This window comes from Hermetia illucens, chromosome 2 (genome assembly GCF_905115235.1).
Source record: "Hermetia illucens chromosome 2, iHerIll2.2.curated.20191125, whole genome shotgun sequence".
Taxonomy (NCBI): domain Eukaryota; kingdom Metazoa; phylum Arthropoda; class Insecta; order Diptera; family Stratiomyidae; genus Hermetia; species Hermetia illucens.
Window position 1 is genome coordinate 163,474,534 of NC_051850.1, and position 19,497 is coordinate 163,494,030.

Below are 19,497 nucleotides of genomic sequence, written 5' to 3' on the forward strand. Positions count from 1 at the left end.
ATGTCATCCAAGTAAGGGAAGATGGAACTGGTGAGGCTTCCAAAATCCGTGCCTCAGCCATGTTACTAAGTTACGGGTGGATTTGAAGTCTGTGACTCTTTACCACTTGGAGAATTAAAGCCCATTGCTTCCATTTTCATGTGTTTTCAACACCCTTAGTGTAGCAGTGTTCTATTACAGGCTACCCGACCGCAACAAGGTAGTGTCAGAACGAAGTGGAGATGTTTAGCTGGTACTCCGACGAGTGGTCCAACAATCTGGAATCTTTTGCAAAGAAAAATTAATTAAATGTACTTCAGCCAAACGGTATTATTCAAAATTGAAATGAAAGTAATTATTATTTAAATGAGTTCAGGAAAGTCTAATTATAACACTTCCATTAACCCGAAAAGGAAATTGAAACTCTAAAGCAGTTCGAACTTAGTAAAAATTATGAACGCATATCTTCCGACAAAACTAAGATATTGCAATAAAATATGTATAAAAAAAATTCCTTTCGAGTCTGCCTGTTTTCAATAATAATTTTATAACTCATTTGTTTTGAAATATTTTTTAAATTAAAAGCAAAAAATACTGAAACGTTCAGCGTTAAGAGAATCAATATTCAAGAATTGGAGAAATTAACTGAAATAATCTTGTGCTAAATAATTACTCTACTCAATTGAGTAGATAACGTACTTTTTTATCTGAATAATAAAATCTAAAACTTGCTCTAAGTCCAGGCAACAGTGAAACTGAAACTGCTAAGGTATAACACAGTAAATTAAACAACCGCAGGAGTTATTTACTTGTCGACTTGTAACATAACAAAGTGTTGCTCAATTTACGCTAATTTTGGTTATTTAAGAAAATTGAAGTCTAATTATAGTAACATATAATAAAATAGAACCCCCTGTAATTTATAGAAACAATACAAATGAAAAAAGTCCTTTTAGTTTTGAGCTTCCTTCCAACAAACCAGAAACCTGAAATTTGAACCAAATTCCGCCAACCCACTTTTCTTCCCACCTACATACTTCATTGAACGACCCTCAATAACACTCATTACCCTGGGTACACATACAAAAGACGTGTATTGTCCTTGCCAAGTCTTCATTACAACCCTCCGATTTTGAGGGGTAAAATCGATACTGCGAAAATATTCTCTTCGTCGGTCAGGTCGTTGCTGTTGAACGTTGTCGCATCGAAAAATGGCAGACACGGAATTCGAGGAGTTTAGCAAGCCATTGAATCGGTTGCCGACAACGTCCAGGACACCAGCCCCCTTTTATTCGTAAGTTGAATGTCGATTTGTTCCTTAATCCTGAAAACACGTCGGGCAAATGCGACATTTTGTCTTTTCGGTTTGGTTTCGTACTTGGCCATGTTGACTTCGATTTTTCGCATGTCAATAAATATTTTCGTGTTGCAAAAAGGATACAGTGTAACCTTCGGAAAACTTCTTAATTTGCCTTGTGATTTGGGATGTCTCTCAAGTTTCGTCATTCACATATTGCACAGTGGTTCGCCTTAATTGAATTTAATGTGCTTGTGCTCTTTCCAGCCTCATACCGGGAATTGAGGACCTCGAGGATTCCCCATCATCAAAAAGTGACCTTTCAGACCAGGAAGACTTGAATAATTCATTGAGTGAGAAATCTGGAAAGGAGAGTTGTGATGCAAATAATCGACAACGACATGTTGAAGACGATGAAATTGGTGATGGGCTTAAGACGAGTATTATTACCGAGTCGGAGTCCTGTCGGAATATCCATGGACCGGAGAGGATGACACCAAACGGTTTCAGTGGTGGGGAAAGGCGACGACGTAAACTTCCCGAAATACCTAAAAATAAAAAATGTAAGTTACGTATCATGCCTACTAATTTGTTACATGTGCATATACCAAGCATTTACAACATTCACTTGTCGTGGGTGAGGAATACAATGTGATTCATGCAATAGCATTCCTTGATAATAACCATCACAACGGAAGTCAGTTTCCTACCTTTCCTACAGGATACATTTTTTAACATACCCACATTCATTGTCGAGCGTTTTAGCAATCACACATTTTCAGACCAGACACTGCATGAACACATTAACTGAAATAATCTAATTTTAGCTTCCATTATGTTTCTCTGTGGCGGCCAAACTTCCCTAGCAGATGACAGTTCTGGTCAACGGTCACACATTCCATATATCTTAAACGGCAACTCACAAAGGACAATTCTGTCAATGAAATGCAGCTACCTATTGGACGAAGATTCGAGCCCTGATTCGGAACGCCTCCAAAGTCTAGGTGATGTCGATAGTGGGCATAGTACTGCACATTCCCCAGTAGATTTCAAAAGCATGTCTCCACAATTGGCATCCCCATCATCACATTCGCCATTTCCTCCTCCTTTTGGCGGTGTTCCATTCAGTCAATTGGAGATGTTGGAAGCAACGCACAGAGGTTTGCACAAATTTATCCCCAGACATCATGATGAGATAGAGGTGGAAATCGGTGATCCAATTTATGTTCAGAAGGAAGCTGATGACCTCTGGTGTGAAGGAGTTAATTTGAGGACTGGTAGGCAAGGGATTTTCCCCTCTGCCTATGCCGTTGATCTTGATTATAATGACTTCGACCCGTGCACAGTCCAAGTGAAAAAGGAAAGATACCTGTTGGGATATTTAGGATCAGTGGAGACACTCGCACATAAAGGTACAGGCGTTGTTTGCCAAGCAGTTAGGAAAATTGTCGGTGAATATGGAGACTCACCAAGTGGACAGATTTGTATTTTGGAAGTTTCAGATCAAGGACTTCGCATGGTGGATCGGTCTAGACCACAGGTTTGCATTTTAGTAAGAACATATTTTCTAGATATTACAATAATGTCCCCTTCCAGAATAAGAAAGAGAAAAAGCCATGCATTGACTACTTCTACTCGCTCAAAAATGTATCATTTTGTGCATTTCATCCCCGCGACCACAGATACATTGGCTTCATCACAAAACATCCTACTGTGCAGCGTTTCGCCTGTCATGTTTTCAAAGGATCAGAATCAACACGGCCTGTAGCAGAAGCTGTAGGGTAAGGAGACTTTACCTATATTTAGATAGACGATCTTAGATACTGTTTAGTACGTAGTACGTTGACGTTGCTGATTCAAATCTTTTGCTTTTCAGGCGAGCATTTCAAAGGTTCTATCAAAAGTTCATTGAAACCGCTTATCCAATTGAGGATATTTATATAGAGTAAACTCAGTATAATTGTGATGTATATCAATTTATGTAAAATACAGACTATAAGACTTCTAGACTTAAGTATTTGAGAAGCTATGAACATCTTTTCCTAAATAGATGTCGACATCTTCGATATAAAGAGGAAAACAATTTATTATTAATTATTCAAGGAATCACACAAATACATATACCTATATAACGACCAAAATCTTTCTCTGAAATTGGTGCTTGGGCTGCAAATTGGTCATCGTTAGCATCTCGAAACGCAGATTTGTGGAAGACGTAGGAACTGTAGGTTTCACAGTAGAGAGAGTCAGCTCTGGGTCTGCAGAAATGTTCTGGACAATCAAAGGATGAGTTCAGTAAGCGCTCGCTTAAAGACAATATTCGGACACTAAGGAACGTGCCATTGCATGTCAAAGAAGCTTTCGAACTCATTTTGTCGAAGCAACAAATTAGGCCCTTTTTTGAAATGTACTTCCAAGAATGTAGCAAATGTATTGTGTCCCTGAAGCTCATAAAATCATTAAATATAAATTTTCTATGGGCACATGCTCTTGGCACAATCCCTCTAAGGGAATCGGTTTACTTGCCGAATCCAAAAGAAGTGCAATCGATACCAGAATTATCTTGAAAAATTGCCGAACAAAAAAAAGATATATTTTTGTAAGAGTTGTCATTACAGTTCTCCAACTCAGGAGTGTGGAACTTAACAGATATTTCTTCTTGGTTCAATATACAACTTAATAAGGCGGAAATAAGTAGCAATCAATAAAAACAAACTTTTCAAAAACATGTTAAACCGTAATGAAATAGACGTGGCCGAGCGCAGATATCCTGGTATAGTATTCAATATAAAAGGATTCTCAAGCGATATCCTGCAACCTTCTTAGGCAGGTTCAAAATTCAGCTAAAAGAATCTTTCTTAATTTTGAGGGCTAAATCTTCCCTGATTAGTATACCAATTTTGGGGGTTAAATCTTCCCTGTATATCATACCAGGACACTTGCGCTAGGCTTTATACTAAGGTCACTAATATTGAACAACAAATACAAAATAAATTTTATTATTAGAAATCATTGTTGACGTTTAACGTTTATATTTGAGAATAATAAACATTAATATTATTGCAGAAAGCAGATTCCACAATATATGGACAAGATATTAATCAATACATAAGAAAGTGTGGGTTGGCTGATAAAGGGCACTGTCTGCAGACAGTGATAGGGAATGATTTGAATTCGAGTTGATAAGTTTACTAAATAAATATTACGGTAAAAGTAACCATAAGAGATCTCAAATTTATATTACCGCAATAGATTAAATACTGCTAAATAATATTTATTGAATATCTTTTCCAAAAAAAATGAATTATTTGAATTATTTATTTTAGTAATAGTTAGAATCATGAAAATTAATCATTTTTCCGGGGTACTTTTTGGAAAATTATCCTGCATTTTTCATACAGTCAAAGTTTATTTATCAGAACATTCGCAGATGTTATATAGGTTTTTAAAAATATGTTGCCAATTATTTGTCACAATGAAATTTACAATAAAATCTTGTATATAAATCATAATTATTCTCGTGTTCATAACTAACCCTAAATAGAAGCTATCAAGTTCAAGTTTTTTCTTTGCGTTTTTTGTTTACATAGTTCTACGGGCATCTCTGGTTATTCTATTTTTAATATTTACTCATTTTAATTTATTTAAATTAGCCGATGTTTTAGCAAAAAATCGAGTTTTTGACTCCCAAGTGCAACGAAAAACCAACAAATAAATCCTCCCTTCCTCAAAAATGTAGTGGCCGCGGCTTCGGGATGGGAGCGGAATTTTATTCGCCTTTTTCGGGATGAATTTCATCAAATAATGTATTCTATAGTATGTAATTACCTTAAGGCGGTCATCCTGCGTGAAGGATGATTTGTTAAGGTTTTGTGTAAACCAAAACCTTATTAAAATCGATTCAATGTCTGTCTGTCTGTCTGTCTGTCACACGCATTTTTCTCCAAAACGGCTGAACCGATCCGAACGAAATTTGGTGGACAGATGGGAACTCCACGCATACAGCGAGTGGCATAAATTTAGGTGGAGTTTAAAGGGGGCTCCCCATACATGCAAAGGGGGGATTCAAAAATTTTTTTCACCGGATATAGTTGTGTAGAGTATCAAATGAAAGGCCCCGATTTGTACTTTCCGAAACTGAGTTTTGGCATAAATTGCAAAGTGCGTGAGTAAGGAGTCAAAATGAACGCACTTGAAGTGAGACAGGACTCATTTTCAGAAACTACCCAACCTAAAAATCCGAAAAAAATCAGGGTGGTGCGCCTAGATGAAATCTAGGCCTCAAAATATGTCCCATTCCGATATCTGCTCAAATAAACTTACTAATAGTATATTACTACTTTTTAGAAATTTACTGAAAAACCCCCCTTAAATTCATCCTAGCACTTCCGAATTTTGCACCAGCATAGGGGATAATATTTCGTATGTATGTGCTAAATTTCATGGAAATCAGGCAATTAACGCCAAAGTTATAGCAATTCAAATTTAGCAATTTCGCGCGAGTTTACTGCTTCCAAAGCCATGCAAATCAGATGCTGACGTCATAATTACCCGGAATAATTGACATTCGCGTGGAATATTAAAGTCACATTTATGAAGAATCTATTTATCTGCAGCCCTTTTTAAGGTTTTGTGTAAAACACTTATGTGAAATCTAATCTTGGAGAGATGTCCCATTCCGGTATCTGCTCGAAAAATTTACTAATAGTATATTATCAACTTTTAGAAATAGACTAAAAAACTCCCCTTAAGTTCATCCTAAGTGTACTAAATGCATGCACCGACATAGAGGGCAGCCTCGTGCATACACATGCCAAGTTTCATGAAAATCCAACTATTATTGGGAAAGTTATAGCAGTTCAAACTTATCAATTTCGTGCTAATTAACAGCATCCCAAGCCATACAAATAAGATGCTGACGTCATAATTAACGAGAATAATTGAAATTCCAGTGAAATATTAAAATTCCATTCAAGAAGAATCTAATTCTCCCTAGCCCTTTTTAAGGTTTTGTTTGTAAAACAAAACCTTATTAAAATCGGTTTACTGTCTGTCTGTCTGTCTGTCCGTCACATGCATTTTTCTCGGAGACAGTTATAGCGATTGACACCAAACTAGGTAGAAAGGTGGGAACTGTGAACGCTCATGCATATAGTGAGTTACATCCTCTTACTACGAATTTAAGGGGGGTCCCCATACATGCAAAAGGGGGGTGTAAATTTTTTTTTCATCAAATATAGTCATGTGGGGTATCAAATTAAAGGTCTCGGTGAGTACTTTTCGAATTCGGCATTAGTTTTGACTTTTGCTGAAAAAGTGGGGAGCGCGGGGGGTTCAAATTGGTCATTTTTTTAACGAACCCATTCTCAGGAACTAGTGTCCGGATAGCTGAGTGGTTAGAGCATAAGGCTGTCATACGGAAGGTCGCGGTTCAAATCTCGCTGGCGGCAGTGGGATTTGTATCGTGATTTGACGTCGGATACCAGTCGACTCAGCTGTGAATGAGTACCTGAGTCAAATCGGGGTAATAATCTCGGGCGAGCGTAATGCTGACCACATTGCCTCCTACAGTGCTCTGTAGTGTACCGTTACGGTCTTGAATGAAGTGCTCTAACACACTTCAAGGCCCTGATCCAATATGGATTGTTCTGCCAACGATTATTATTATTATTCTCAGGAACTACCAAACCGAAAAATCTGGAAAAAATCAGGGGGCTGCCACTATATGGTGCCTAGGCTCCGAAATACCTTCCATAACGATACCTGTTCAAATAAAGTTAATAATAGTATATTACTATAATTTTTAGTAATTGACAGGAAAGCCCCCCCTTAGAATCACAAAATGTAGGCTACAGTATAGATCATGATCCTGCCAAATTTGGTGAAAATTGCACTATTACTAACAAAGTTATACTAGGTCAAATCTGCGCTCCTCTGCAAATTCAAGACTATGAATGTCAATATCACTTGAAAGTGGCTATTTTCACATAATATATGCATATTTTACGTGCTACATGCTAATGGGGCAAATGCACACCCAAATCTCTTTATAAAAGAAATACACAAAACCTTTCATACCTGACGCGTCTAGCTTCCGGTTTCCCGACTTGTTTATATTTGATGTTGGTTAAATTGTTGGCATTTGCTAATAATAGTAAACTCAGAGTGTGAAGCGTATGAGGTTGACTATTTCAATACAGGGCTTTCCATCAAATGATTTATTTAAATTACTTTCTAAAAAATAGATGCCAACAGAATTTTTAACTATGTGACACGGAACTGTCAGGCTCACCGCTCCTCACAGCTTCTTCTTTTTCTCCAGTCTTCAGTTCACAAGCGGGGTCGGCTCGTCGTGATCGGTTTCGTCATCTTATTTTATCAAATGCCTGATCAGGATGTAATCGCGAGACCTTTAAATCCCCATCCAGTGTATCATGCGACCATTGTTTTGGCCGGTTTTTTGGTTGCTTACCATTGCTTTCGATGTTCTGATCAATGCTGGTTGTTGAATTCTCGTTAGCGTGAATTACGTGACCACACCATCGAAAATGCCTCTCTTGCAGTTTTTCCACGATCGGTGCAAATCCATATCGATCGCGGATATTCTCATTTCAGACGTGATCAAAACGTGTCACGCCACCAGTGCAATGCAACATCTTCGTCCCCATTACCGCAAGACGCCGTTCATTGTCCTTTATAGTCAACACTCAAACTATAAAGAGGGACAGGCGGACGACATTGCAGTAAATTTTAGATTTGGGACGTGCGCTGATACGTCGATCATAAAGAACACCAGTTGCGGAATGTTACTTCATCCAGGTGGCGTTAATGCTTGAAACATTTCATTACGCAGTTCTCCATTAGCTGGTAGCATTGACTCGAGATATTTAAATCGCTCAGTTCTTTCAATGGCAGTAATCTGCCCCTCCAGATATTTAAATCGCTGAGTTCTGGCAATGGTGGTAACCTGCGATTTAAATATGTCGGGCCAATGCTATAAGCCAATGGAGAACTACGTTATGCTTCTCACATAGGGAAACACAAAACCTTTTATACCTGAAGCGTCAAGCTTCCGGTTTCCCGACTTGTTTAACTTTCTTTAGAATTTTTTTGTGAAGAACTGGATAAAGGTACAAATGCGATTTTTTTACCATATATTTATTAATATCTTGAGCACGCGTAGTAATTTTTTCAGTCCAATAGCAGAGTTCGTTATTAAAGTATAGAGCATCTCCAAAAAAAAGTGTTTTTCTGCTGCCACGCTAGAGGGCGCTAGATTCATCTCAGAGAAAAAATGTAAACGGCATTTCAATGTGCGGACTTAACCACAGTCCGCTAACTAGAATTATTAGAAAATATTACAAGGTATATAAATTTTTGGTGCCTTGTTGAAGTTTTTTTTTGTGAGTTTTGGTGTTTTTTCTAGGCTACTTTAATGAATAAAAAAATTACTGAATGAATCCTAGTTTGCGGACCATAGAAATATGTTCTGAATAAGTCCTGAAAATTTCGAAGAATTTCGTTAGGTAGATTTTGGGCTATGGTGGCAGCAGATTTTCAACATGCAGTTTCGAGAAAAACGCATATAAAAAGTAGAATGTGATTTTTAACCATAAAATCTTAACTGGCCGTTAATCTGCTATACCTAGTCCATAAACCTTAGGTTTTTTGAAGAAACACAAATAAATCCTGGGCTTCAATTTTTATGATTTTAGTGAGGTCATTCGAACATTATTCGGACCGATAAATACGCGCTTTATTACGGCGATCCACATAAATCAGGCATGTGACTTATCACGTATTTAACACTATAATTTCCGAACGACTCCGAATATCAAAAAGTAACTTTGCCCTTATATTCTACCTTATACCTAGATATAATTGATGCCAATAAAAAAATTCGATTCCGCAGATCCGACACACGGGATGACCCCCTTAAATTTCGGCACATATTGCACATTATTAAATGCATTTGGGCGAGTTGATCGTGACAGAGGGAAATGATCTGGGGAGAACAAAGGAGCAGAGAGACCTTGAATTTTTCGCAAGGGAATGACCGCGGCTTCGCGACGGGAGCGGAATTCGTTCGTCTCTTTCTGAATTAATTTGCTCAAATAATGCATTTCATAATGTGCAATCGCCCTAATGTTCGCCGCAGATTGCAAGTTAATCTTGACAAAGGGGAATGATTTGCCGCATCCGTAGGCGCACGCGCATGTTGCTGCAACATGAACTTAGGAGAGTTGAAGGCGAAAGTAGCGGCATGGGGAGCGGTTCTCGGGAAGAACAGCTGGATGGTGGCGGGGAACGAACAGCTGGACTGGTGAGTCGAGAAGGAAAAACAAGCTCTGGGGAATTGTGAAGAGAAAAGAACAGTTGGACTCAAGGAGGACAAAGAAGAGGGGATGGTTCTGGCCTGGGATGAAAGCGGAGTTGGAAGAGGAAACTAGGACGGAAGCAGCGCGCAGTGCGATTTCTCGAGTTCTTGTAAAATACTTCCACCAAACATGAAGAAATTCGCGGTAAATATTGATTCGATTCTAGCTACTTGTCGTCAAATCCGCCAGCGCCACTTTCCTGCAGTGCCTAACTTTCTAAGAATTAGCGTGAGCCGTCGCGTTGGCGAATAACTGTATCTTGGAGTTGATAGCGCGCGCTCCTGTGACCAGCTAATAAGTGCCGTCGGCGGTTACATAATTCCAGAAATAAATATTCCAGGCACAGCCACCTTCAAAAATGTTCCTGGGTCAACTTACGGTTATTGCGGTTTTTCTTGAATTCTTGGATGGTGTATGGGTTTTCAGAGGTGATAAAAGGGGAATTTGCTCAGCGACATAACCTCTCCTGAATATCATTGTTTCCTAGATGCCTTCCGAGAAACAAAGTGGGCAATTCGAACAAAAAGTGATTGCTAGAGCTTGCGGTTTGTGGCGTTTTTTTTTTGAGGTTCTCACTCTCGTTCAGAAGTCGGTGTGGGCGTCGATTGGTTGAGCGGTTGGTGCTAATTCTGCTTTTCGAACAATAAACACAAAGCTAAAGAAAGCCAATCGTTATTGTTTTTAATGGATTTATTCATATTTTACGCTTTCGGAGCTACTCATAGTTTGGACTTCTGCCATTAGACAATTGTTCAAAGACTTCATTCGCCGTTATTATAATACAAATATTGTAAACTCGTGTGTATCAATTACCGCAGAAGTTCTCAAATCCAAACGAAAGAACTATCTTCGTCGTCTCTATGGTGTTTCAATTGTGGATATTGTTCTTGCTCGAAAATTCATTTCAGATCCATATTAAGTTGATGTGAAGACCGTTGTTATTCCGGTGATATCACAATGCAAACCGAAAGTGTCGTTTTCGCAACCGCGAACTCAAAAAGAGTTTTATTTTGTTTTTATTGAAAAGAGAAAACTAAGTATTTAGATTGTAAATTTTTGCAATTCCCATGGTAATGTTGGAATTTTTTTTCTTTTAGCCACTAATCAAAATTAGCAACATCAAATTTGCTTATTTTTGGCATGAGTAATATACAATGATTTTTTTTAAATAATTTTTGATTGATTTGAGGACTCCCTCCCTCTCTCTTCCTCCTTGATACAGCAAAACCTTTATTAGGGACATCCTCTAAAAAAGTGGCCTGAGGCCCTCAGGGGCCGCGCCTCAATCACCATCTGAGGTAGAAAAAGCGATGATCGGGATTGTGATCCGTCGTGAATCCTCCCTCTTGATCGCGGCACTCGGGTCCGGAGACTTACGGTTCCCCGTGCGCGGTCGAGCCGTTTTATTTATTTTTCAATTTTAGCTCGCGTTCTGGTTTTTATTCGTTAGACCGTTGCGTCCTTCATTTATTGTGATTTTGAAATCCGGTGCGAACCGCGCATCGGAAAAGACACGTTAATTTTGTAATAATGACAAGTGATGGATTAAAGCGCTCAAAGGTTCCCCCACAATCCTGAGCCTGGCTAGCACTAGATAACTATATTGGAGGCAGCGTGTGCTACGGCGAGAATGTTCCCGATGGATCTTCTTGTAAGTGAGGTGCGTTTCCTATACATGAAAAGAAAAATTAATCTACCTGAAAAAGGTACAGAATAGCAAAGAGTGGTAAGGAAAAAATCATTTAAAAATAGCAACGACGATTGGATAATTTGCTAAAAGTTTGGTGGACCCACAGGTTCCGACAGTCAACACAATCCCTGACAGAACACAGTGGTTGCAGGAAGTATCTGCACCAATCCAGGCTGGATAATTTACATTTTTACCCTGAATGTGGCTTCACACCTGAAGACTCAAAGCATTTCATGTTCTACTGTCCACGATTTTATTCAGAGAGGAGAAGCTTGGACGCCTTTCTGAAAGGCAGCTCAGGCTGTCTTAGGAAAACTTGTGAGGGAACGCCATAATGAGGAATATAACGTTCGGCTGGGCAACAAGCAAGGAAGGAAAACATGAAGAGTGAAAGGCTTGCAAACTTGCAGCGCATTCTTCCTTACCAAGTAATGATTTTCGAAGATTGATAACAAAAGTGAAATTCTTAGATCAGGGAAATAGATAAGTAAAGTATAGTCGGAGTTATCCACTATGCTAATTTTTACCTGATCTCTCTAGGTGACAGGCCCCGCGACTGCACGACCAAGAAAATGCATCGAATAAGCTTCGGGAAAATGCTAGGGCGTCCTTAATCGACTTGGCAGGACGGGCCCCGGTCCTGTCCAGAAATAGGCAAGGGTTTTTGACGCATGGCGGCGTCAGGACGTAAGTAAGTTTGTCCGAGCAAACCAAACACGTCTCTGTCCTTTTAATGTCGGCACCCTGATTGAAAAGACCAAGAAACTTGTAACAGCCCTTCGGAAAAGGCGCATTGATATCTGCGCTCTACAAGAAACCTGATGGTCTGGTACCAAAAGCTGCAACATGGACGTGAACATGGTAAAAATGGTGATAAACTTCACTATTTTGGTAGCCCAAACACTCACGGTGTTGGCATTGGCATATCAGAGAGTTTCAGTAACGCCATTAAAGAAGTCGAATGATTTTATGACCGGCACTATTCACCACAGACAATTTGACCTGATCATCATTGCAGGCGCCCTTAATGGCTATGTCGGTGAAAAGGCAGATGATAACATTTCCCATGGCGTAATGAGGTTTTGAACGCACAATGAGGATACATGACCTTGCACTTACGAACATATGGTTTATCAAACGATTGTTTCATTTTCTAGCATTTTATAGTAGGAATAGTAAAACGCAAATCGACTATATTTTCATAAGATGTCAACATTTGACCATCGTCACTCATTGTAAAGCTGTTCTCTAAGAGACCATCGCACCTCAACATCGGTCGTTGATTATCGTCCTGCGAACTAAGCTACCGATAAAACAGCGTGAGGAATGCACTGGCTCCACGCGCATTCAATGGTGGGAATTTCGTAAGAAGAAGGAAGGAATGATCTCACTTAAACGATTACCAACCATTATGAATATGGAAGTATCGTGAAATTAAATTAAAAACACGATCCACAAAGCGGCCTCTTAAACCCTCGAAGTCGCCAAACTAGCTAAGCAGTTCATCAACCGAGATACTTGGCTTGGGAATGATAATGTTGAAATGAAGGTCCGTGGAAAGAAATGTCTCTACCATACGCTTCTCGACGATAAAAGACTCGCCAATTGGCATATTTATAGGAATGCCAACCGGGAAGCAAAAAAAGCGATCACTGTCACCCGAGCGGTCCTTTACAAAAATCTCTACTATAAACTAGACACTCGAGATGGCGAGAGAGATCTGTATCGACTTGCCGAATATCGAAAAATTCTGTTGCGTTATTGACAAGAACGGTACTTCACTTACCGACCGTCGAACCGCGACGGATAGATGACGAGAATATTTCGAGCTGATTTCGACTGAAGAATTTGTTCGTCCTCCACTTTCACAGGCATTGCCGACATTTGGAGCAGTTTCACCTGTCAGCGCAAATGAAGTCGAGGAAGCAATATAACGAATGAAAAAACCACAGGACCTGACGAGATCACATCTGAGCCCTGGAAAGCGAAGAGCTGGGACCCAACACTGTAGCTCAGTGAATCCTTCAATCCGGTCATTGAGGAAGGTAGAATATCATCTGAGTGGCAAGAAATTTCCACAGTTCTAATATGGAAAAAGAAAGGTAGTCCAACAGAATGTTCAAATTACCGTTCCATCCGATTACTTTCCTATACCAAATCAGATTTTTGGACGCATTCTTCACAACCGTATTCGTGAAATCGTTTAAATAACCGTGAATCAAGCCGAATTTGTCAAAACCTACGGAACTACTGACTCTACTACATAGAGATACACCGTGAGAAGCATTGTCCTCGTTACATTGCATTTCTGGATCTAGAGAAAGCGTTTGACCGTGCGCCACACGAACCCATCTGGTATGTTTTACAACAGTTAGTCCCAGAAGAACTCGTACACTGGATTCCATTGCTCTACCATGATCCGAAAAGTGAAGTTCAAAGTATGGCGGGTGTATCAAAACCGTTTCGTGTCTCTGTTGGTGTTCATCAAGGAAGCACCCTCTCACTACTCCTCTTTATTCTTGTTATGGACACCGTTACACGGGACATCTAACGTCCAGTGCCCTACACACTGCTTTATGCAGATGATGTTTTCCTACCTGGAATCATCTGGTATGCTTTACGACAACACTTCGTGTCAGAAGAACTCGTGCGCTGGGTTCAATTGCTCTACTACGATCCGAAAAGTAAAGTTCGAAGTATGGCGGGTATATCAAAACCGCTTCGTGTCTCTGTTGGAGTGCATCAAGGAAGTGCCCTCTCACCACTCCTCTTTGTCCTTGTTATGGACACCGTCACACGGGATATCCAACGTCCAGCGCCCTATACACTGCTTTATGCAGATGATGTTTTCCTAGCATCTGATAGCAAAAATGATCTCGAGCAATTTGTCCAAAAATGGAATGATCGTCTCATGCAACACGGTCTCAGATTGAATCTAAACAAAATTGAATTTTTGACAACCGATCCCCATGAAACAGGCACAATCACTGTCAGCGGCAGTGATCTGCCCAGAACTGAGCGATTTAAATACCTCGGGTCAACGCTATCAGCCAATGGAGAACTGCGTTATTAAATTGATCCACGCATTAACGCAACCTGGATGAAGTGGCGTTCCACAACTGGTATTCTTTATGATCGACGTATCAACGAACGTCTCAAATCTAAAATTTATCGTCGCTTTCTATGGTTCTGAGTATTGACTGACTATAAAAGACAATGTACGGCGTCTTGCGGTAATTGAGACAAAAATGGTGCGTTGGACTAGTGGCGTGACACGTTTTGATCACATCTGAAATGAGGATACCCGCAATCGTTATGGGGTTGCACCGATCGTGGAAAAATTGCGATGGTATGGTCTCGCAATTCGCGCTAACGAGAATTCATTTGGCAAGATTGATCTGAACAATGAAGTTGATGGTAAACGACCAAAAAGCAGGCTGAAACAACGGTGGCCCTGGATTGGGATTGCACACAGATCAGACATTCGATAGAACCAAATGGCCAAACCGATCATGACGAGCCGACCCCGCTTGTGAACGGGACAAAGGCTGCAGAAAAACAAGATTCTCCCCAGGAGGCAGTCAACCTCAAAAGTCGCCGCTAATGTGTATTAATTTAAATTCGAAATTGTCTGATTCTGATTTGTTGTGCTTCTGCTACGCTCATAAAAATTCGGAGATATCTGTTTTCCTTAAATTGCGTCAGTGTTTCCTTTCATTTTTCGCGAACTTCGTATAACATTTATTTTATATTAAAAAGTTTTTTTCTACTTCGGAATATAGTCGCTACTAATTTCGGATACAATGGACCAGTAGGGTCTGAGTGCCCAGTGCTTTGCCTGTCCCCACCTCAAACGCACACATCAATGGATTAATGAAATTTTAAATTTATTTGAATTTTTAAAGGTTTGCAACGAAAATCTAATCTTACTAAAAAATTTTTTAAAGAACTGTGTGTGGTATTTATGCTATCTTAAGTGAATGTCAAATGGTTGTTTCTGTCGCCATCACTTCGAATTATAGGGTTTAGAGTCTTCAGGTGAACTGAAGGGCGGTGTCATCGAAGCGAGAAGACTGAAGCAGCACTTTTGTCTTACTTACACGGTTTCATCTTATTAAAACTGATCGTAGACAAGATTCCATGGTTCCTTTCCGAACTCATTTTGTCAAGATTCCTCTGAAATATTGATAGCCTCCATTACATACACATACGCGGCAATTTGATAGCTGCTTGGTTTTCCCGTGAAGAAAATATGAAAAGGGTATTTGAATTGGCTTAGTCTCGTTCGAAACATCTTCCCAGCAGTTTATTACTTCTGCACCAATTTGAAATTTTCCAGCTTTCATAAAAACCTGATCAAATTCTTTAAAGAACTGCTGTTTATAAACCGAGAGCCCTTTCCTTAAGCAGTCCTTGTTGATGAAAGTTGAATAGATATCCAGCTGTAAATGGTTTCTCATGTTCAGGGATATTAAGTGATAAACATTGGCCTCTTTACGTAAATATTGACAGTTTATTGTATATAGATATCTTCAGTAAAACTGAATGCTGTAAAGTTCAGTTAACATATTTTCCTTGTTTTTTTTTTATTTTTCTTTTATTACACTTACGTACAAACGAACAATAAAATTTTTCTTGCATAGTCTAAAATTTCTTACGCACAAATTTAAACTTAAATTGAGGTATGTTGGTCTTATACTTAAAACAAAAGAATAAAAAATAAATAAGAATTATAAACGAACAGAAACGTTAAATGATAAAAATAGAGCTATAAAAACATTCATACATATATATTGCCCCAGAGTTTGCTTCCAATAATCTGTCTAATTCTCCTTTCTCCTAATTCTTATATAATTTATAACAATAACAATAGAAGTCTACTAATATATAAACAATATAATAAAACCGGAAACACTAATTTTCTTCTTCTGTTCCATTAGATCTCCTAAATGAAGTGAACTTTTCCTAATAGAAACCATAAACAAATGAAATACCATTGTTTTGAAGGACAAAAGTCTTCGGTAATTTAATCTTGGCTTATACATCTAGTATATAGTTCACTTAGTGTATATAAACAATATCAAATTTAGTTTTCCGATGTACTTTTTACTTCTGGGGCACATTAATCTTATCTTGGTTTCAACTCATTTTTATTGGAGAAGGCTGGATTGCTGTCCTTCAAATTTGGTCGAATCGGTCCGGTGTTGTTGAGGTGCGCTTGAAACTCGCTTTGCATTGATTCAAGCATTTCTCGTTGCTCCTGGTGCTCCTCCTGTTGGAAAGAAATGGAATTTGAGGGTATTCGATATCACAAGCTATCATTTGATTAAGCAGCATTTCAAAGTCTATATTTCAGTAAATGAGGTGCTCCGGAAGATCGCAATGGTTGATGTGATCTTCCGCCTGAACAGTGCCCTTGGAAAGATGAAGAAACTTATCAATAAACACTTGACACGTTACGGTCCAATAAAGCGAACATTTATTCTATGAAACTGGCTAAATAGGAATTTACACGGTTTTGAAATTTAAATCAAAATTAATTTAATTAAACTCGCAACGCCGTTCTCGTGACTGCTTAGGTAATGCATACACAAAAGGCTATCAACTTTTTTTGGGACTTACAATAATTTCATCCAGTTGGTGCTGAGTACTTGCATCGATTCGGAAATTATTGCACTGGTCCTTGAGTTCCGTAGTTGCACTTTCTACATGCAGGAGGGATCTATCCAGAGCTTCGAAGGAGTTTGGTAGAACTTGCAACAAATCTGCTGACATTATGAATTCTTTGTTATTAAAATACAATTCGCTATTTAAATCATACATACCAGCACTCGGATTCGTAAGATCTTGTATTGATGGTGTCCTAAAAATATGGTTTTCTGAAACATTTCTCTTTGGAGCTATACTTTCATTCTCATCTTCAAACTGATCGAAACTGCGCATTCGCTTAAGAACCGATCTCGACCGAACTGGCTGATCTGCGCAACTTAGGATATTTGGATCGAGGGACGAAGAACTCGACATGGATTGGGTGTATGTGCTCATTTCGAAGTATCCTGTAGCTGTGGGCAGTGGTGGCACTCTTTGTTCGCAATCCGAATCATTCTCCTCCTTCACAACAATTGCCTCTAGCCCTGCAACTCTGTCATTCTCATCTTTACGTTCAACATCCGGAGTTTTGACCTCGCGATTCGTCGGTGAATTGGCGGTTCCCTCCTCATCGGGATTTGGACTTTTCACGTTATTTAAATGCGATTTATTCTGAAAGTGTTTTGCCGTAATATTGACGACATTCACGCTTTTCGTTATCGAGGACTTTATGGTACATGGCTTGGGCGGAACAAGTACAAGCGGTGGCGATTTCGAATGTCGTTGGCTACCATCACTCTTCTCCGGACCATTTGAATCGTCTTCGCTTTCATTTGATTTATCCAAATTATGGATTAGGCAGAGTATGGCGCGCTCCAGTTGCTGAGGATTTTCAGCCGCTGGAGCATCTATAGCCGATGGAGGTATTTTTGTTTTGACGAAGACAGAGAATTTAGCTTTCATTTCACGAACCCGTCTTTTTCCCTCATCTTCGTCAACAAGCGTATTAATACATATAAATGATTGAACTTTATTTTTTTCTTTATCAATTTCTAGGTAGCCCCGGGTTTTGAGGTAGATGAACTTGCCCGTACGGGTTATAAGACGATAGCAAGATTCACCATAAGTGCTATTGCAATCGTACACTGGAAAATATAAAAGGGAACATTATAGATGTTAGCAAAATATACATTTTAGATTTAAATATTTGAATAGTTCAGTTTTTATTAGGTCATAATTAATGCTCGTCTATATCTGAGTTTTTCTAAAAACTTCATGAAATAAGGTAGTGATAGAATAGAATGGTGAATTTTACAATAACATAATTAAGCCCTGCCTGACATGAAACTGAGGAATCTGGATGCTAGGTTGGAAAGATTTTAGGGTACATGTTTGAACTGCGAAAAATATATCCAGGAAACATTGGCAATTATTAAGTGATTAGATTTTCGTCTACTACAAAATTGGCTATGGTTTTTTACCAAGGGAGAGGCAACTCATCAGACGCTGCCCCACCTTGGCCCTGGGAGTTGTCTATTTTTTGCTGAGGAAGTCATCAAATGGATGCGGACTCTGGACACCCTCGATTTACGTTGGATATAAGTCGCACCCGCATAACACCTGCTTCCCACTTCGATCACGCTGCTCCCAGGGCAGAGGTGAGGCAGCGTCTGATTAGTTGGTAAAAAACCGTAGGAGTCCATCGACCATAAAGAGTGGGGGCAAGTTGCTCTCTAACATATTTGGTCCGGTTCGACATTAAGTGAATGCGGACTCAGGACTCCTCAATCCTAAGCCAAAAATAGCAATTATTTATTGTCGTCGTTATTGTAGTAACGTCCCGTGTCCCTGTGTATTGAATTAAATTTTAGCAAAGCATTTCAGCCTCCTCCGCATCAAGGCCAAGAAAAGTAAAATAAGTAACGTGAGAGCTACCGAGCAATTGAAGATATTCATATTTCAGTTTCATTAACACCACAGTTAATGCTGTACAATTGATAAGCCTACATCAGCCGAACAGCATATACATGGACACAAACAACCATGATCAGCGAGATTCGAACATGGGGCAATGACGTCTAAAAACTACATCGAGGGGAAGTTCCCTTTTAAATCCTTGGGCACTCTATTTCAGAGCTTTCCTATTGCGCCGAATTTTGCGAGAATTCATTTGACGGCGGTTAGGATGATCATTTTGGTAACATCCTGCCAAAGATTGCTTAGTAAGCAGGTAACTGTGGTTTATTATGGACAGCGCTTTGGTCTCCTATAAATGTACTGATCACTCTATACACTACCAGCAGGTCTCGTTATTCTAGTTAATGTAAACTAAAACCAACCATACGCGTTCCAGTGAGCCTGCCAGTTATGCATGAATAGTCCAAAGGTAAACAGTGGCTGGAATTTGTGTAGGAGCCGGCTGGCCTGTCAGTACCGATTGTGCATTCATACGAATTGTATGTCCAATGCTTTTCGCGAAAAGGATTCAATTGATTGTGCCATCCGTATTGCCAGTATGTCTATGGAGTTTTCAGTTTAAGCGGGATGGACTGTGGGCTGTTCAG

The 19,497-nt window shown here is 39.3% G+C and overlaps 2 protein-coding genes across 6 annotated transcripts in view; one reads left to right on the top strand and one right to left on the bottom strand.

Moving 5' to 3' along the window:
• The first annotated feature begins 1,114 nt into the window (after positions 1–1,114).
• LOC119650129 (JNK-interacting protein 1) lies at positions 1,115–3,987 on the top strand. Of its 2 annotated transcripts, none has more exons than XM_038052658.1 (5): positions 1,115–1,273; positions 1,544–1,839; positions 2,104–2,816; positions 2,873–3,057; positions 3,153–3,987. In XM_038052658.1, exons 1-5 carry the CDS (start codon positions 1,191–1,193, stop codon positions 3,223–3,225), a joined length of 1,350 nt encoding a protein of 449 aa, XP_037908586.1. In that variant the 5' UTR covers positions 1,115–1,190; the 3' UTR covers positions 3,226–3,987. The 2 variants fall into 2 exon arrangements, with proteins under 2 accessions (XP_037908586.1, XP_037908588.1); XM_038052660.1 differs by having other exon boundaries at positions 2,143–2,816.
• Positions 3,988–15,834: 11,847 nt separating this feature from the next.
• The window catches only part of LOC119647813 (aryl hydrocarbon receptor nuclear translocator-like protein 1), a 222,400-nt gene continuing 218,737 nt past the window's right edge, over positions 15,835–19,497 (bottom strand). For 3 of the 4 annotated variants that reach the window (XM_038049038.1, XM_038049036.1, XM_038049035.1), the window contains exons 8-10: positions 17,170–18,078; positions 16,967–17,112; positions 15,835–16,616 (exon numbers count right to left, since the gene is read on the bottom strand). In XM_038049038.1, coding sequence (XP_037904966.1) covers positions 16,473–16,616; positions 16,967–17,112; positions 17,170–18,078 — 1,199 coding nt within the window. In that variant the 3' untranslated portion in view covers positions 15,835–16,472. The remainder of the gene's footprint in view (positions 16,617–16,966; positions 17,113–17,169; positions 18,079–19,497) is intronic. The other variant, XM_038049037.1, reaches the window with a different exon arrangement.